At 36.1% G+C, this 18,142-nt stretch overlaps 1 protein-coding gene across 1 annotated transcript; it reads right to left on the bottom strand.

Moving 5' to 3' along the window:
- Positions 1 to 14,259: 14,259 nt before the first annotated feature.
- LOC137709879 (metalloendoproteinase 1-MMP-like) lies at positions 14,260 to 15,366 on the bottom strand. Its single transcript, XM_068448858.1, has one exon. The coding sequence runs from the start codon at positions 15,364 to 15,366 to the stop codon at positions 14,260 to 14,262; it is 1,107 nt and encodes a 368-aa protein (XP_068304959.1).
- Between the last annotated feature and the right edge of the window lie 2,776 nt (positions 15,367 to 18,142).

Below are 18,142 nucleotides of genomic sequence, written 5' to 3'. Positions count from 1 at the left end.
TCAAGGTAAACGCGAACGGAGCTGAAAATGAAAAAGGATCAATCCCCCTGCGCTTAGGCAGTCTAGAGGTTTTTATTTGCCTTAGTTTTAAATTTGTTTCTAAATTCATAAACTTCATGTAATTGCCATAGAAATTAAAAACTTGATTATTATCTTGACGATGACAAAAAATTAACATCATTTTTCATGATTGTCGTTCTCTGAATCCTTTGATCAGCAACATTCTTCATGGTGTAGAGAACTGCAAGATATTGAAAAAGATAATGTGAGTTGGCTAAAACATGAAAAGTATTAAAATGGTACATCCAATAATCTAAAACTAATTCAAAATAAATAAGTTCACTTGCCTTGGTTTAATTTGTTGAATCAATCTTTTTTTTCTTCTCTTTGGACAGTTTCTTGTATATCCACTCTCAATCATCTTACATGTTAGACATTGCCTATCTTTTTTTTCCTAGATAACTCAAGACTGTTTTTTATCCTTTTGGAACTATTGGATTTCCTCAACTGTTATCATCCTCTTTTTTTTTTTTTTTTTTTTTTTTTCTACCTTTGATCTTTGAGATATTTGAATCCAAAAGCAATGTTTGAGAAGTGTTGTTAATAGACTAATTAGGATCATCACGAGGATTTTGCAAATCATTGGTTGGAACCTTAGAAGCTTCTTCATCTGACACAATATTGACTTCAACTTGAGATAGTATTTTGGACAATTCATCTAAAAGTTCCATGTAGATTGTATATGCCTCATTTGAACATGTTGCACAACAAGGTAATTTAGTAGCTCTACGACACATATGGCTACGTCTCAATGCTCTGCTTGTTCTTGACCGTCATTTCTTACCAATTCTTCTAAATCTATAACCCTAAACTTGTTTGCAACTTGCTTCCATCTTTCCATAATGAAGTGGGATGGTATGACACCAACATCTAGATGAACAAGAACTTTAATAATATGTTGACAAAGAATTCTAACAAACTCAAAATTTTCACACTCCTAGGTGTCCTCGTAGGTTTGTAGATTGAACTTAACTAAAAATTCTTCAACTTCACCAATTTGTTTCCCGACTACATACATATGAAATTGATTGACACTTCCCTTATCTTCAACATTGAGCCGATTGACATTTATCCATTCTTCCTTGAACTTTTCAAACATTTTTTTAGTATAAACTTAGCCGCATGCTTCAAAAGGAAGTCATCATGATCCACTATACGGTAGTTATGCTTCAAAACAAAATCTTCAACACTTTCCTTTCTCACAATCTTATTAAGGGCTTGCTCATACTTGACAACAAATTCTTTAAGATTTGTTGTTGATGTAACAAAGTCATCAAAAATGAATTGATACACTCACTATGTCCATTTGTATTCATCCTAGCAAAAAAATGTGCCACGATTTCCATAGAGTTGGGCAAGCCATTCATTTTCTTCTAATTCTTAATCCTTTATCAAGTTTTTTCATTGTTGTTCAAACTCCTCTATTTTGTATGTTGACCTAAAACACTTTTTCATTGTAATCATAAAATTTGATTTTTTATAGTATATATGTGACAATTTTTCAGCAATTTTTTTTCTTAATATGCCAAAGGCAAAGATGATGGCGAATATTAGGAAATATCTGTGATTGTTGCTCTCATTGCCAAATCTTGATTTGTGAGTATAGATACTAGATGACAACTTCCCATAGCTTCCAACATGTCTCAAAAAATCATAAAAATGTTTCCTCTGTCTCATCTTATAAAAAGGCACATCATTATTTTCTGTCAAGCGAATGGAAGTAACTACCAAACTCTTCCCACTGAGCCCCCTCCTCAAATTAGGGGCACCGCACATCTGCCAGTACCAGTTGAGAAAGGGGAATAGAGCAAGGTGTAGCATCGGGAATATATGTTGTGGTGTAGCAAGGCGAATTCTTTCTTCTCTCCAGAGGGGCTGCTTAGTTGACTGGTAGAATAAGGTCCCAGGCCTGCCAACCAACTAGGATGGGACATAAAACGTCTTCAAGTCTTGCACAACCGATATCTCCATTTTTGCCATGAATTTTGTGGACATTTTGAGTACCCCAAAAATTTATGGAACTTTGCCAATTTGTGAATTCTCTATGAAATGCTTTTTTCAACTCCTTAACTACATCAGGCATATGTTGGTTAGACTTCATCATTATCTTTCGAGATGGGGTCACTTGTTTGTGATTGTGAATGTCACTAATATTGACACTTTCCACTTGTTAGTCCATTTGTCATGAACAACATGCATGGTAGCCTCACACCTGCATTTAACTATTGAACAACTTATCTATCTTTTCTTCTATTTTTTTTTCATGTCACATACATCTTGTTCATCATTATCTTTGATGTCATCTTCATTTTCAGTCTGCACATTGTATTTTCCTTGAAATGAATTGGAGATTTGTCACCTCATTTAAACGTCGTCCAGACTTCGATGAAGTTCAAATACGAATCCAAAACCCTTCTTGTCGGCCATAATCTTCAAAATAATTTATTGCCGCTTCCAAAGTTTCAAAAAGCATACCCACATACGGCGTTTCTAATCTTGATCATTTTTCTTTGGAGCATATACTAAATATTTCTTTAGCTGGTGCTAACTCGGCATCGCCGAGTTGAGGATCCATTAAGCTAGAAAAATGAACCTAAAAGTACTATCATCATGTTACTTAAAAATAAAATATCAACTACTCTAAAGGAATTTCAAGCAGAAACATGAATTAAAGTATTTGTTCACATTCAATTGTTAGTGTTCTATTTTGTTTAGGATTGTATTAAGGAAACTAAAGGTGTGCACATATTCTTGTCCTAAGAGGATGAGGAAAGAATTAAGTTTCCTTGTACAATTTAGACTAGGAATCCTAGAAGCCTAATTGGAAAAGGAAAAAAAGTGTACTTTCATATTCCTTATAGAAAAGGAAACTTAATAAGAAAATGGGCATGTAACCGTTGGTCTATGTACTATAAATAGGCTTGTTGGGGACTGATTCTTCACATGAACAGCAACGTGAAACACTTTGAGAGAGTGTGAGGTGTGATAGATATTAAAACCTAGGGTTTGTGACAACAAAAGGGGTTTTCTTGTAAACCAAAAGTGCCTTCATATTAGTGAAATATCTCGGTAATCACAGGAGTGCACGTAGATAAGTTTTGGCCAAACCACTATAATTTTGTGTTCGACGTGTGTTTTCTTCTATGTGTGGTGTTTTGGTTGTTTGTTTATTCTTAGTGCTTGGTTAATTGAGAATTATGATAGTTTATCGAAAACAAGATCCTAGAGAAAGCATGTTTGTACAACAAAGAGCAACCCAGTGAAGGGGTATACCTAAAGGGGGGCGATTGTAAAAAAGATGACAAATTCAAGTCACGCCCATCGGCCAGTGAGTCTCATTCAAACAAGACGTACATGACATTTTCCATTCCTATCCACTAGATTTACGGGGCAATCAAGAATGAGCCCTGGCTTGAGATGCCACCACCGTTGAGGAACCCCAAGAAGGTACACCGGTTTAAGTATTGCACATACCATTGTGCACAAGGCCATGATTTGGAGAAATACTTCAAGTGGAGGGATTACCTAGAGAAGCTCGCAAATGAGGGCACGTTCACAAAATTCGTTGCCACTGAGGCCAACAAATTGAAAGAAAATACCTGAGAAAGCTTAACCTCAAAAGGCAATGTAAATCAAAACCATATTGACGAAGTTTGAACTCCTTAGATACACTTACAAAGATGGTCTCCTAAGTGCAGATGGATATTAACAACGACGAGGTGGTGAGATTCTCCAAGAAGGATCACGCAAGGATTGACATACCACATGGCGATGCCATAGTCGTCAGCATCCAGATTGACAACACCGATGTCGATCGGCACCACAAATATTCTTTAACTCTCGATGGTCTAGAAGATGGGTCTCGAGAAGAATATCCAAATGCAGGCTAGAGCACTTATAGTCTTTATTGAAACCACGACCATCACCATCGGCATAATAGACCTCGACGTGTACTCACTGCCAATAGTTTGCTTGCACACTTTCATCGACATAGATGAGTCATTACCCTACAACGGAATTGTAGGTAGACCATGGCTAAATAAGATTGACACCATATCCAACACCAATTGCCTCAAAGTTTATTTTCCAATACTTGGAGGAGGGGTGGGCGATATTCGTGGAGATCAAAATATGGCCCGCATATGTGCAGTTCAAGCTATGGCCTACAAAATACTAAAACACATTAAAATAATAGAAAATGATATAATCCTCATTGTACATGATGACCAAGCATGAAAGAAGCCTTCAAGCCAACGTCAAGGTTTGAAAGCCAACAATATCAAGCCTACAAGCTAAACGTATGCTACAAGCCATGTGTAATAAAATTAATACAACAAACAATTTGAAGAGCATACCAGTGATTAGAGAAATAAATGCACATATCACAGAAAACTTAGTCGAAGCAACCTCATCAACCAAACAACAACTTAATAACCTGTTGGAAAGCTACAAATACAAAGTCTGTTATGCAATCAATACTAAGTCCATGCATATGCTTAATCACTTATAGTGTTTCTATCTTGGTTTATTACTATATAAAATGCATGCGCGTTGCTGCAGGACTTAAATGCACCAATCTTATTAACCACATGAATTAGACACATGTAACTTGAAAAAAAATTCAACAAATCGTGAACGAACAAAAAGGATAGATGAGTGAACGGTGTTGCTAAGATAAGTAGTTCGGCTTTTGCATATATTCAACTAAGCTTATTACAAAAGATACAACTGCAAAAAATGGTCTATTTCTTTAAGAAATAGGAGCAACATGCATTTAACACATATATTGGCCTTGAAGTTAAGATGAAAAAATATATGTTCTGCAGGCTAGGTACGTGTTTTAACAGTTAAACAAAAAAGCAAAAAAAGTGGGTCGTTCTTGTTTCAACAGCTAATCTTTCAAGCACTAATGTTCAAAGTAATAAAGATGTAGGATGCTTGTTTCCATAAGTTACAGAAGGAAGATGCAGTCCACACATAGTTAAGGTGGCAAAATACATGCCCTGCAGGCCAGGCACCTATTTAAGCAGTTAACAAAAAACCAAAAAACCTGTTCTGTTGTTGTTTCAGCAAGTAAGTTTTCAACAACACATGCTTAAAGGCAAAAAATGTAGAGCGGTTTTGTAGCAGCTAATAACGGAGATTGCGGTCATTCATTTTTTTGGTTGGCGGACATCTTCAGCACTATAGTAAAAAAACATTAATAATATTTTAGCAAAGACTGGTACAATGAATGTTATGCAAGCGTGTATGCGAAAAAGAAATTGTAATTTTCCTATCTTTGATTTTTTTCGCTTGAGATTTTGTTTTGAGTGCAGCTATCAGCTCTTTGTCCACGGGCTAAATCTTAAGGACAACCAATTTGTGGAATTCTCTAGCAACTCTAGCCGAATTGGTTGTCTCTATTTGCCCGGTGCGTGCTTTTTTGCTGTGAATGAAGGTAAAATTTATAAGGTTAGAGAGAATTGTGAGAGGCATGGAAAAGAGTGTGAAAGAGTGGTGCGAAAAAGATCGGTTAACAGTTTTTGATAAGTGGCGTAAAACATATGCATACTCAAGATAAGCAAGCATATTCATTAAAATTTACACATGACATGATACTTGAGAGGAAAACTTAACCTGTCGGATTTGCCACCAAACAACGCTCTTTTTGAAGTCTTGGAAGTGCTGTTGATTGGGGTTGTTGATCTTGCCGCTGGGAAGGTGTCATTGGGGTGGGGGTTGCTTCACTTATAATTTGTTTTCCTGCGGTGGCAGCAGGTGTTTGCGGGTTGATTAAGGTAATGGCTGGGTTCGATAGCAGCTGATCTTGAAGCAGTCCATAAATGATGAAGTCCGTCTTCTAGAAGTCACTGTTTTGATTCCCAAAAGACAACTGAAATCATTTTGTCTCACCCATTAATTTTTTCAGAGCAGGCGGCACCACTAAGGGATCATCATATCCATCCTCTATTACCAAAGTGTGGCAAGAAACACGAAGTATCTTTTCGGTGTGCCTTCCTAACATGAGGAAGTTGTGCTAATTGGTGCTATCTTCCACAATAAGATTGATTTTGAACCTACGCAAGGGTTGGATATTTTCATGTTAGGCAAACATTACAGCTAATAACATTATGAAACTACATATTGCTAAAAGCATGTCAATAAAAAATTAAGACAAAAAACCAATGTCCCTATAGACATCACAACAAATGAAACAAAGTTTACCCAAACGGTAGAAGAATGAGGGTTACATTGGATATATTTGTTCCTAAACCAATCTGTGGGGAGGTTGTTAGTCTTCACAAAACCAAGTTGATATGTGATGTTCTTACTACAAAACTTACCTAAGAGCATAGTTAGAAAACTTAGTGAACTTTCATGTTCTCTTACATCCTCTTAGATAGGAAATCATCACCTCTTTCAGGCATTTTTTAGATTGGGCCCCATTTTCATCTCATTTAACAAACTGATTTGCATTATAATCCACCAAGAAAAATTGGAAAAAAAAAAAAATGAATGAACTAATGCCCCCTAATCTTAGATTTACAATGCGATGGAACACAAACTTAGGTATTACTCAACTAAAACATTGCAAGTTTTACAATAAATGCAAAAAAAAAAAAAAAAAAAGAAAGAAAACCCACAATCGTCTTTTACTATGCAAAATGAAATATGAGTAGTTATGTCAACTTTCATAAGCTAAATTTCTTATTCACAGTGAAATATGAGTAATTATATTAAACTATCTTAAGCTAAATTTCTTATTTGCAATTCAATGATGCACACTAAATGAAAAATCTTGGCAGAACCTGTGCTCGAATTAAATACAGAGTGATGAGGGTTTGATGGCCCAACCCCTTTAGAATCATTAAAGGCACTTACTTTCCAAAAGTCATGCACTATAAAAAAAAATGCAATTAAATTCAATTTTTGCTTTAATCTGATGAGGGTTTGATGGCTCGACATCTATGGCAAGTCCAACAATTTGAACTTCAAATACAAAGATGCTTTGTTTACAAAAACAACTTCGAATAAAAGTCCATAAGTATTACAAAACTTTTATCAATCAAAGACACTCCCATCCATATGTATATCAGAGCCAATTCAAGAGGTTGTAGATTGAGTCATAAAGTATAAACATAAACCGAAAAACATTATTCCGTATAGCAAGATTAACGATTCATAAACACAAAAAATGTAGTTTCATAACACTTGCACACCAATCTTTTTATTAAGCGCAAAGTCATACGTAACGCAAGCTTTGTGATGCATTAAATCTTGTTGCACAAAAGATGATACGTATAAAAACGTCATCAATCATCAATCATCAATTTTATAATTGCAAGAAATTTGAAAATGACCAACCAACTTAATATAAAAGCTAGATGTAAAACAGGTGCAAAAGAAAATTACCATGGTTCTGGTAGTCTATTTAACAAACCATGTTCATTGCACTCAAACGATCCAGACGTTTTCTTGATAGCTTTATGGCAGGATGGGCACGACTTGTACCACCAACCCCTAGTCAAATTCAATCCAACGACAGTTGCTTCGCATGCAAAACTTGCATTTTGTTATGGAATTAAACGGTTTTTAAATAATGAAATACATTTAACCATCACCTTGTCAATATGAATATACATGATAAAAGAAAACCAAAACAAGAGATAGCCAAGGAAGAAATACCACAAAAATTTTGTTATTAAAAAGATATCATTTTTGTTAACAGGTTGATGATAAAAGACTAACCTTGTGTAAAGCAGGATCAAGTAAAAGCAACTCATCAATCATTTTGGACTCATAAATAGGACTAATAGCACGGTCTGCATACATCTTAGTTGAGGTGCGCAGGATTTGAATAGGTGATCTTAGATGCTCAAACCTGTGTCGTGCATGTTTAGGTTGAGAAAGATCAAGTGAAGAAATATAAACGCCAAAGTTATTAATGAAGGGTTGTCAATTTACTTTTGTTTGTATTGGGAGAGCTATGGAATGTCCAAATTGAAAACACAAACAATTGATCCCGTGCTTCCAAGTACAAGGTTTCCTATAGATAAAACATACCAATCAACAAATTGAAGATTTAAGCAATTAAATAAAGCATATTGAGGTATAACCTTGGTATTCTTTGACTTTGAGGCTTGTTATAGCAATGAATATGGGTGGTAGAAGTGATTGCATTCCGCTGTCCTCAAAACTTGTTGCAGCTTCTCCCCATAAGGTGATCCTAACTGTTTTCCCCCTGTAAGTTAAAAAAGTGTGATGTTTTATTGTACGTTATAAATATGGTGCCATGTGTAAATCGTGATTAGAAATTAACGCAAACAGGAATGACCTGATATTTTGCAAATTAAGATTCCACTTCTTTGAATATGTGAGTTTTGGACAGTGACCTCTTCAATCGGCTACACAGCCGTCAAGCAACCAAATACATCTGCGAATGACATTTAGTGGTTGAAATGATTGTACATCGAAGTCAACGAAAAAAATTATAATAATGATTTTAGATTTTAGCGCAGCGTTGAAAAATAAATTTGTTACCTGTAAGCTCAACATCATTATTGATTCTCCTACGAAACTGATCAAGATCAATCAAATTGAACCACTGCTTTGGGATATGTTGGTCTTTTTTGTCAATGGGAACAATTGCAGTTCTCGTATTCAATTCAACCGTAGTAGGAGGATGGACAACTTTGTTTGATGTCTTATTGTGAACAACGCGAAATTTGCTGATCTCGTATAAATCGCCGACTCTTAGAAAAAAAACACCACCACATGAAATAATGCATTTCAAGAGGCATATTAAAAAGACAATTAAAATACATGGAAGAGCAACAAAAATGATATCCATTGAAGTTGCAGTTCCCCTGTTAACTGAATGAAAATTGAACATCAAAATCATATTATGTTTTCTAATCCAATTTGGTGCCTAAGGAAGAATTTTAGCATTCAGTCAATTAAATGTGTTCAATGCCATTTCTTTGTATTGGAAATCCCATATAACAATGTAAAAACCACATTCTGCAATTTAAGCTAAGTAAAGTAAAACCCTCAATTAAACCCCAACCACAAACCCGAATTAAACCTTTAATTAAACTCTTAATAAAACCCAAATCAAATCAGCAATCAGGAAAGATAAAAATACACCTATTCAAAATATTACATAACTTAGAAAGCTATATTTCTAAGAAAGATTAAAACCTTTTACAAAAGACACCTACTGAAAAATCTCACATTTGTAAAGACTGGAAGTTTTCACTTTAATTTGGTTTCCTTCATGTGTTTAAAGTTAATTTCCTCTCTCTATTTTACAACTCCACTCACACATATTTACAACATATTTACAACTCTTTTGCAAGAATCAGGACTCAAGATTGATGAGTTCTCAAGGGGAAACCTAGATGCAACTACAAAAGAGCTCATTGAGGAAAAAAACACTGGCCTATTCATGTTTCAATTAGGGTTGAACTTTTCTTTTCTCATGGAATAATGGTAGGAGGGACTCGATAATCCATCAAATAAATTAAGAACACAAAATTGTTTTCCTTGTACTTGTAGACAGTATGTGATAAGTTATTCAATGTTAGTTTTTCTTTCGTAAGATTTGTTCATCACATTGCATGAACACAAAATTGTTCATCACATTGCATCATATAATCAAACATCCCTCCATACCTAAAATCTTGCAGTGCCAATTATTTCATTTGACTGAAAATTACATGGGTGAATAAACCCTAAGAGCTACAGTTTAGAAATAAAAAGTTGAAATTGTTTATCTTGAGCACAGAGGGCTTCCTACAACCAATTTTCAAGACTTGTGTTTGATCTACATATATGTCAAGGAAAAAATTAAAAATTTATCATAGAAATACATAAGGAAGCAAGAATTGCAAAAAACAATCCATTAACAGAGGACCAAAACAATAAGTAAAACAGCATTCTAACACCCTTATCACACAAATACAGAAGCAAAAAAGCATGGAGAAACAATCTAGCAACAAAGGGATATTCAAAGGATGTAAAGCAGAAAAGGAACCTCAATTCGATTTGTTGAGAAGGAAACAGCAGCAAAGCATGAAGAAACACATAAATGAGCACAATGCAACCCCCTAAGTTAAAAAGACACAAACCTGACTCTAACAATGTAGGAAACAGTGCACTAAACAGACCAATCTTCCTAATACCCAACTAAACAAGCTATAAACATCCATTACAATTTTATTGAAACAAAAAAATGTCAATCGCAATTTTAACAAAGCAAATGGGAAACCAAACAATAAACAATGATTTCTGAACAGTGTTATTACCTATTGAATCAAAGGACAAAATTGAAAAACCCCTCATCTCCCATACCTTCCTCAGACATCATGTCCTCACCAACCCCATGAGGTAACCCGTTAACCCCAAAAAATGCACAGCATGCTCTCTGCTCTCTCTCTCTCTCTCTCTCTCTCTCTCTCTCTCTCTCTCTCTTTCTATCCATCTGTTTGTCAAAAAGTGGGAAAAATCTCTAAATATTTCTTCCACTCAGTCGAAACCATGTTTTATGCCCTCTTTCTCTCTCACTCTCCATTCTTGTCTCAAAAATTCAACAAAATCCCTAAATCTCTCTGTAACCCAGTCGAAACCCCTAGCTCCCATCTCTCTCCAACATGTCATTCCCTTTGTCCCCCGCCTCTCCTCCCTCAACGACCCTCTGACGGATGCATCACCTACAGCCATACCCACTAGCATCCAAGCCAAAATTTCCAGAGATCATCTCCTTCCAACACGTTAACCCTCATGTTCCCCTTTCCGATTCTCTCCTCAAGTGAAATACCATATCCAGCCCAAAGACCCAAAAGATTTTTTGAAGCCCAATGCCAAAAAGACCTAGCTAAAACCCTGTCTGAAGCCCAGTGGTAATTTCGTAAATAAAGTGAAATTTACCCTAACATTGCACAGTGTCGTTCCCCTTTCAATTATAGAATAGATAATTCGACCCATTTTGTTGTCCCTGCCTAGCTAAATAATCCAGGGGGCCAATGTTAGGGCCCAAAAATTTCACGAAAAGCCCAAGTAAATTGAAGGCCCATTGCTTAGTACAGTTCAAATGCCTCATGCTAAACCCAATTATATCATACGTATTTATCCAAAAAAAAATTAGTAGTTAAGTAAGGTTTTACACAAGTTTTAATTATTATCATACCATGGAAGCAATAAAATATATCACGCCATGCCAAGCACATTCCTTTAAATCTAACATATACCAAGATTACATGACTCAAGAAATGTGGTTTCACAAAGCTTGCTAGAAGGGTTGATGTGTGTGAAAGGTTACAGAGTTCCACAAGGCCCATTGAAACTCTTTGATAATAGAAACTTTGGTCTATTTTGGAGCACCAAAGTCCAATCCTATTACTTGAGGTAGCCCCTCGCTGGGTAAGCAAATGAGATACTTTCTTACACCGTATTTTGGTGCACTATTGATTATTAACCTAACTCCATAGCAACTCATCCTCCCAAGTCCTTCCCAGGAACCTATTCATGCACCAGGCCATTTTACCTTTTTTACTAATTAAAAAGAAAAGTGAACACAGTAAGCCGTGGCTTTCACCATAAGAGGAAGATTTTGAGGATTTCCTACTAGAAATATCTTTAGCATCTTTGACCTTCATACTTCTTTTATCCACCAAAAATAAGATGTTTCCAACGTCCCTTTTTGTCCATTAGACATAAGCCAATTTTGGTTCTTCATTTTACCTGCTGAAAACGTGTTGTTTCTAGGACATCCTTTAATTCAACAGAAATTAGGGATAACCTTAGCCCATTATAAACTAGAAGCCAAGATCTGAGTAAAAAAGGAGGAAGGGGGAGGTGCCAGCTTACCAGTACCAAACATTCTCCAACATGCCTTTTCAACTTCATGCTTAGAGAAGAACTTCTCCTTGCTGCAAAAAATACTCTCCCTGTTGTAGGAAACCCTTCTTGACTGCTGCAATCTTTCCTTTACCAACTACTAACCCAACTTCAAGCTTCACACACCCCTGCCTTCAAAATTTTCATTCTCATCTTCCGTAAAAACACCACCACAATCAAAACATCAAGTTCCCCATTGTACTACACATGAAACTCAACCACCACGCCCAACTCATCCACCACCAAAATCTCTTAAAAACCTTCATGCTAAACTTAAGCCTAGCCCAACCATCTCATTTGTTAAACTTGTAGGTCTTTAGCTCTCACACCTCAGCTCTCATGCCAAGCTCACTTGCCAAACTTAATTATTCTAATCCCTAGTATTTGTTAGTTTAACAAATCCTCATCACAGCCGCGGGAAGCACCTTAACAGAAGCGAGAAGCACGCCAACAGTCACCGGACAACTTCGACAGACCGCTGGAAACATTTCAACAGAAGATCGACCCAACACTTTGGAGTTGCTGGAAGAAAAACGAAATATTCCTAGAACTTGCTTCCCCTTTGGGATGTTTGGGCTTGGTTTTTGCTAACTCAGATATCAGGGGCATAAAAGGCTTTAGTCACCTTTTTCCCGATCAAAAGTCCAACAAAGCCTCCGACCAAAAAGACCCCAATAGAAATTTACAAAAAAGCCCATGACGTGTCTTGACTGTATCCAAACCATTGACCGTGTCTGAACTGTGTCTGGAACGTGTTTGAGGCATAACGGCGTGTCAGGGTGTCCGAGACTCCGATACGTCGGAGTGTCCATGCAACATGGATTGTAAGTAGGTTTTTTTTTAGTCTTTTTTATTTTTTTGATCCAGTAGGTAGGTATTTAATGTGGGGTAAAATTTCAGATGGGCTGCGCCTACTCTTGTTCGGCCTGGACTCATGCCTGCCCATGTACAACGAGTATAATCATTGACAATCGTGAGGAAGTATCATGCCTCATTGATAGTAGAAAAATGTTATCCCGCCAAATACATGAATTAATGGAGCTTAAAGAAAACTGAGAACAAGTCTGTTTAGTTAATTAACGGACAAATTGAAGAATCATTAATGTCACAAAAACTCATGTCTTTAACAGAATGAGTTAAAGCACTGAGGCTTTTATTAGAAAGATGACCAAGGCGTCGATGTCAAAGGCGAGATAAACAGGACTTTTAAATGGTATTGCTTTACTTGTCCCAAAAGATGATCAAATGGCAAGCTCAAAAAGTGTTATCTCAAACTTGCTTGCTATATATGGCTGAAGCAGAACTTCTTGTGAAACTGTAATGCAGGGTCATAAGGGAGTGCATTCACACAATCTTAAAACCCTTTTTATCGAAAAGATGGCAAGTGATCAATCTACCACTGCGGGTTTCTGGTCCAAATCAGTGGCAGTGATCATATTCCAAACTGTAAGTTTGACTGTGAACCAGCAGACGATTAATACGAGAGATGAATACACCACTTCCTCTTATTTAGGGCACCGTAAGTATTGGGGATTGGGGGGACTTTTTCTTTTAAAAAAAAATTTATGATCTTTTTGCCCTTTCGAGCAAGCTTATAAATCCTCCCATGCACGTTATATGTTCCTTCTGCCTAGTTCTGTGAGAGACTGGTACAATTATCTATCTTGGGATGTAGGTGATACCTTTATTTCCTCCCCTTTTTTAGGTCAAGCATATTCTTTACAGTGCCCGGGAAGTTGCATGTATCACAGAAATTGGGTTGGTAGCATAGGATTTCCATCTCACAAAGCATTCCAACCAGGATTAATTAGTCCTCAGGTTAATTAGACACAACCATTGACTTCGAATTCTCCTTGTCATTCTCCATGATTCTGACCACTAATACTTAATCTTTTCCTTTTGTTCTCCTCTTTTGGGGGTTTTCCCTTCTGCCTTCTTTTATATACAAAAAGTCCATAAAAAAAGTTTAGAAAATGATATTCATATACCCTTTTTTCTTTTGCACATTCTGTGTAATTATCTCTCTTAATTTTCTTTTTGTTCATTCAATCTAAACAGTCAGAAATAAACAAGAGTATGCAAAAAGATAAAAAGTGCGTGTTTTACTATTTTCAACCAGATGAAATCCATATGTCACCATATTCCCAAACCAAACACATAAAGATGATATAGAAAGAATTCTTTTAACCTTCATTTAGTATTTTGTCCCTACAATTTCACTGAAAAGAATACAAGTACGAAAAATATTCAACCAATTTTTTTTTTTTAAAAAAAAAAAAGAAGAAGAAGAAAAAAGAATTAAGAATAGAAAATTGGAGGCTACCAATAATTCTCAGGTTGCCAAAGGCCTAAAATCAATACGAAAGTGATGATGAGTGTTAAAGAAATTGACCACTTAGAGGAAGACCTCGGGTCCAAAGAAACTGCATGGTTGTAAGAATCTTCACTCAGCAATGAGCTAAACCTGAAATTAGGGTTTGAACCGTACAAAGCTTGGACACCTTCCACGTCATCAACCCTGAGGTTCACCTTCTTGGTCCGAGGACGCAGGCTCGGGTACATCACGGCCTCCTTGACCGAGGAGTGAGCCAGCCCGAGTACATGACCTATCTCATGAGTCGCCACCGATTCCAAATCAATCGCCTCCTTTGACTTATCCGTTTTGAAATCAACGGCCCACGATTCCGCCGCGTCAAGGTGGAACTGCCCATTTTCGGGAGAAAAAGCATGCGCCAGCACACCTAACACCCCATCGAACGGCTTCCCATCTCCATGGTCGCCGCGGTAAAACCCTATTTTAATATCCGCGGAAGTGTAGTTCTGGGTCTCGGTGAAGTTCACGGGGATCACCGCCGACCACCGCGAAAAAGCGCGGCAAAAAATGTCTCGAATATCCGATGGGTTCAGGTAACTGACCGTGTGGTTGGGGGAGAAAGCGTAAGTGAGCGGGGAAGGGCGCTCCCACCTCGGCTTGCCATAGAAGTAGGCGAAGTGACGGGTCGCATGCAAGGCAGTATGTTGCGACGCATCGCTAACACCACATCTAGGCGAAATGATCGCTGAGATTGTGTCAGTGTCCAGCTTGCCTGTAACGGGCAGGCTCAGCCTGGACTGGTATAGCGTCAGGGCCGACTCAAATTCGGTGTCGAAGAAATCGGTGAAGTTGGAATTGGGTAAGTAGCCGAAGCGGTGCATGTATTTCTTGAGCTCCGACATGCCGCTGACTAGGCTTCCTCTGCCGGCGTCTAGGAAGATTGAGAAGTCGTGCCATTTGGCATTGTGGACGTCGGAGGCATCAGTTAATACAGGTACTGAGTCCGGTAAGATTCTGGCTGGAAGGGCAGGGCGGGAAAAACAGAGGAAGCAAAGACATATGAAGAAGAAGAAGAAGAAGAAGAAAGAGTTGTACCTAAAAAATGGGAACATGGTTTGATTTTTCGGTTATGTTAGTTATCTTGGGAGTTGAGCTTTGAGATTGCAGAACAATCATAGGCTAATCTATAGATGGCATGTAAGGGACATTTGGATTAAGAAATGAATTATATATAAATAATATAAATAAAAGTTGATGTATTTTATAATTTGAATATATAGGAATCATCGAAAGTTTGGGGGCTTATAATTCTAGGTAGGATCGATGGGAGAAGAACACTAGAAATTCAAATGATGGTGGAGAGATAAGTTAACAAGATTCTGCCGTGTTTGTATTTTGGTTGGAGATTCTGACTTTCAAGAGCAAATGATGGGTAAACCACTAGGTCGGTTTTCTGTTAATTAATAATTACTTTCACTAATCCTTTTTTCTTTATTTTTTTAATATCAGGCTTAATAAATCGGCATCTCTTGATCTGGATTAGTTGATGATTTGTGGGTTCTGGGTTTTGTTTATTTGAGGGAAATTAAGAAAAATAGAATATGCTTAAAAATTTGAAGTGTAGGTCAAGTTATATATTGGTTGATCAGTTTAGAGTACTCTATTTGCTGACCAAATTTGGTGATTTCAATTAAAATGATCGAGTATAAGTGTAGAGAAATCATTTTCTAGTGAGGGTTTGTTTTGGGTTTAACTTGTTATACTTAAACAAGAAAGTTTCTTCATCTTAGGACAGACCATTAAGCAAATGTATGAACTGATCATGCGGACGGCTTTTCCAAGTAAATTCAAACAAGAGAAAAGGACTGGTGGTCGAAATTAATATCAACAGTTAACAACTACCTCATGATTTTGTTATTTATTTTGGGTCCAACCTCATGATATACACATTGAAGAATAGAGTCTCATATCGAAAATGTAACAAAATAATGTGCAACTTATATGTGAGAATTTCACTTCTAATATCATTGAAATTTTTGTGAAAATTCAATACGTAATAATAACTGGTTAAATTAGAACAATGTTGGTGATATATTTTAAACTGAACTCACGCCAACAATACATTCATGGTTCATGAGTGATTAAACCATATGGTTTTGCTTTTATTAAAAAAAATTAACTCCTTATTTTCTAGTCCTCTACTTCAAAGCCCTCGATGCTAAACACCATTTGGTACGGTAACACTCAATCTTCACTTTGTGCAATAGTAGACTCAAGATTTTATCTACGTAGGACATAAGAATTTGTTTTCATAACCATTTTTACTGAAAATTTACCAAATCCTTTTCCAACCAGCTCCATTCTTAGTTAATTAAATCTTTTTTATTGTAATTAAGTATGTGATCATATGCATCATTTTGGAGAAGAGGTAAACTCAAATATCATGAACAATAAAGTAAATATTGTTTGGGCCTAAATTATCTAAATATACCTATAATATTATGGTATGAGATCTAAGTGCAAAAAATATTGATCGTATTAAAAAAGTATTCGCGCCATTTCATCTAGAGAATCCGGCAATACAGATGCACCATGATTTAAAGAGAATCCGGCAATACAGATGCACCATGATTTAAACATATTTAAATAATATGTTTTAATTCGTTTTAAAGCATAAAAAATAAAAATCAAATAAAAAAATCAAATTGATGCACAACCATTTAATTAGAAGTCAATATTGCCACTTAGTACTACGGTCTGATAATATTTCTCTTCACTTGTAAGAGAGAGGCCTTACGCTCGATTCTCTCCAAAGACGAAGTTGAACTACATTATTATGGCTAGTTTAATGTCAGACTTAGCCTACTCTCCTACCTCCCTTAGTGCAGATACTATTGTTTAAACATAAAAAATTAGAAGCCAATAGTTAACTTCTTTCTTTCTTTATTATCGCAAAATCCCATTTTGATTTAATATATATATACACACACACACACATACACATAGAAGGATCTGTGGCATAATAAAAAAAAAAACACAAGATTTGACACAAGTTTTAAACCATTAAATTAATCCACTTTTAATGGTTGAGATGCAATATGGCGTGGCATTTAATTTGACATATAATTCTTCAAACAAATATACATTACAATAAAAATAAAAATCCAAAACTTTCTTAATTATGAATTTGATTCTCTCTCCTCAATCCTAATTAATATTTCTTTGGTTCTCTCTTGTATTCCCCTTGCTTTCCTTTTTCTCTTCATCCTCGCCTCTAATTCTGAAAATTTTCTCCAACTTCATGATAACATCTTCCAGTCAATTGCACCATACGTCCCCATAGAACACAGCACTACTATGGCACTCTTGACTCTTGTAACTACATTTTATTCACACCCTTACAGGGTACTTTATAGCCTTAGAAATCATGTATTTTTTAATAACATTGAGAAAAAAATCCAGTTCTCTCTCTCTCTCTCTCAGGATACTTTACCACCACCTCGACCACCATCTGGTGGTTTTGGGTTTGTTTCTAGAGATCAAAGATGTTGAGGATTATATACAGGGTTCATTAGATATTGGTCCTGAAAAATCATGATTTCTAAATATAAACCCACATATAATTAAAAATCCAACAAAAACCCAAAAGTCAAATAAACTGCCACATAAGAATATAAGTAACCTACTAATACAAATTATTTACAATTTTTGCCACAACCCACACTTGAAAATTAGCTTCAATCAAGGGCCTTAAAATCTAATTAATCATCCTGACGTTTTTTCTATTTATTTATTTTTAATTTCTACAACAATCTAGTGCATTACTTTAAATAATGACTACATTATTAATCGGTGCAATTATTCTCCTTATATATAATAGTTAAACAT

The sequence above is a fragment of the Pyrus communis genome, chromosome 12 (assembly GCF_963583255.1).
Source record: "Pyrus communis chromosome 12, drPyrComm1.1, whole genome shotgun sequence".
Taxonomy (NCBI): domain Eukaryota; kingdom Viridiplantae; phylum Streptophyta; class Magnoliopsida; order Rosales; family Rosaceae; genus Pyrus; species Pyrus communis.
Note: the sequence above shows the minus strand (reverse complement) of the source record. Positions and strands in the feature narration are given on the sequence as shown.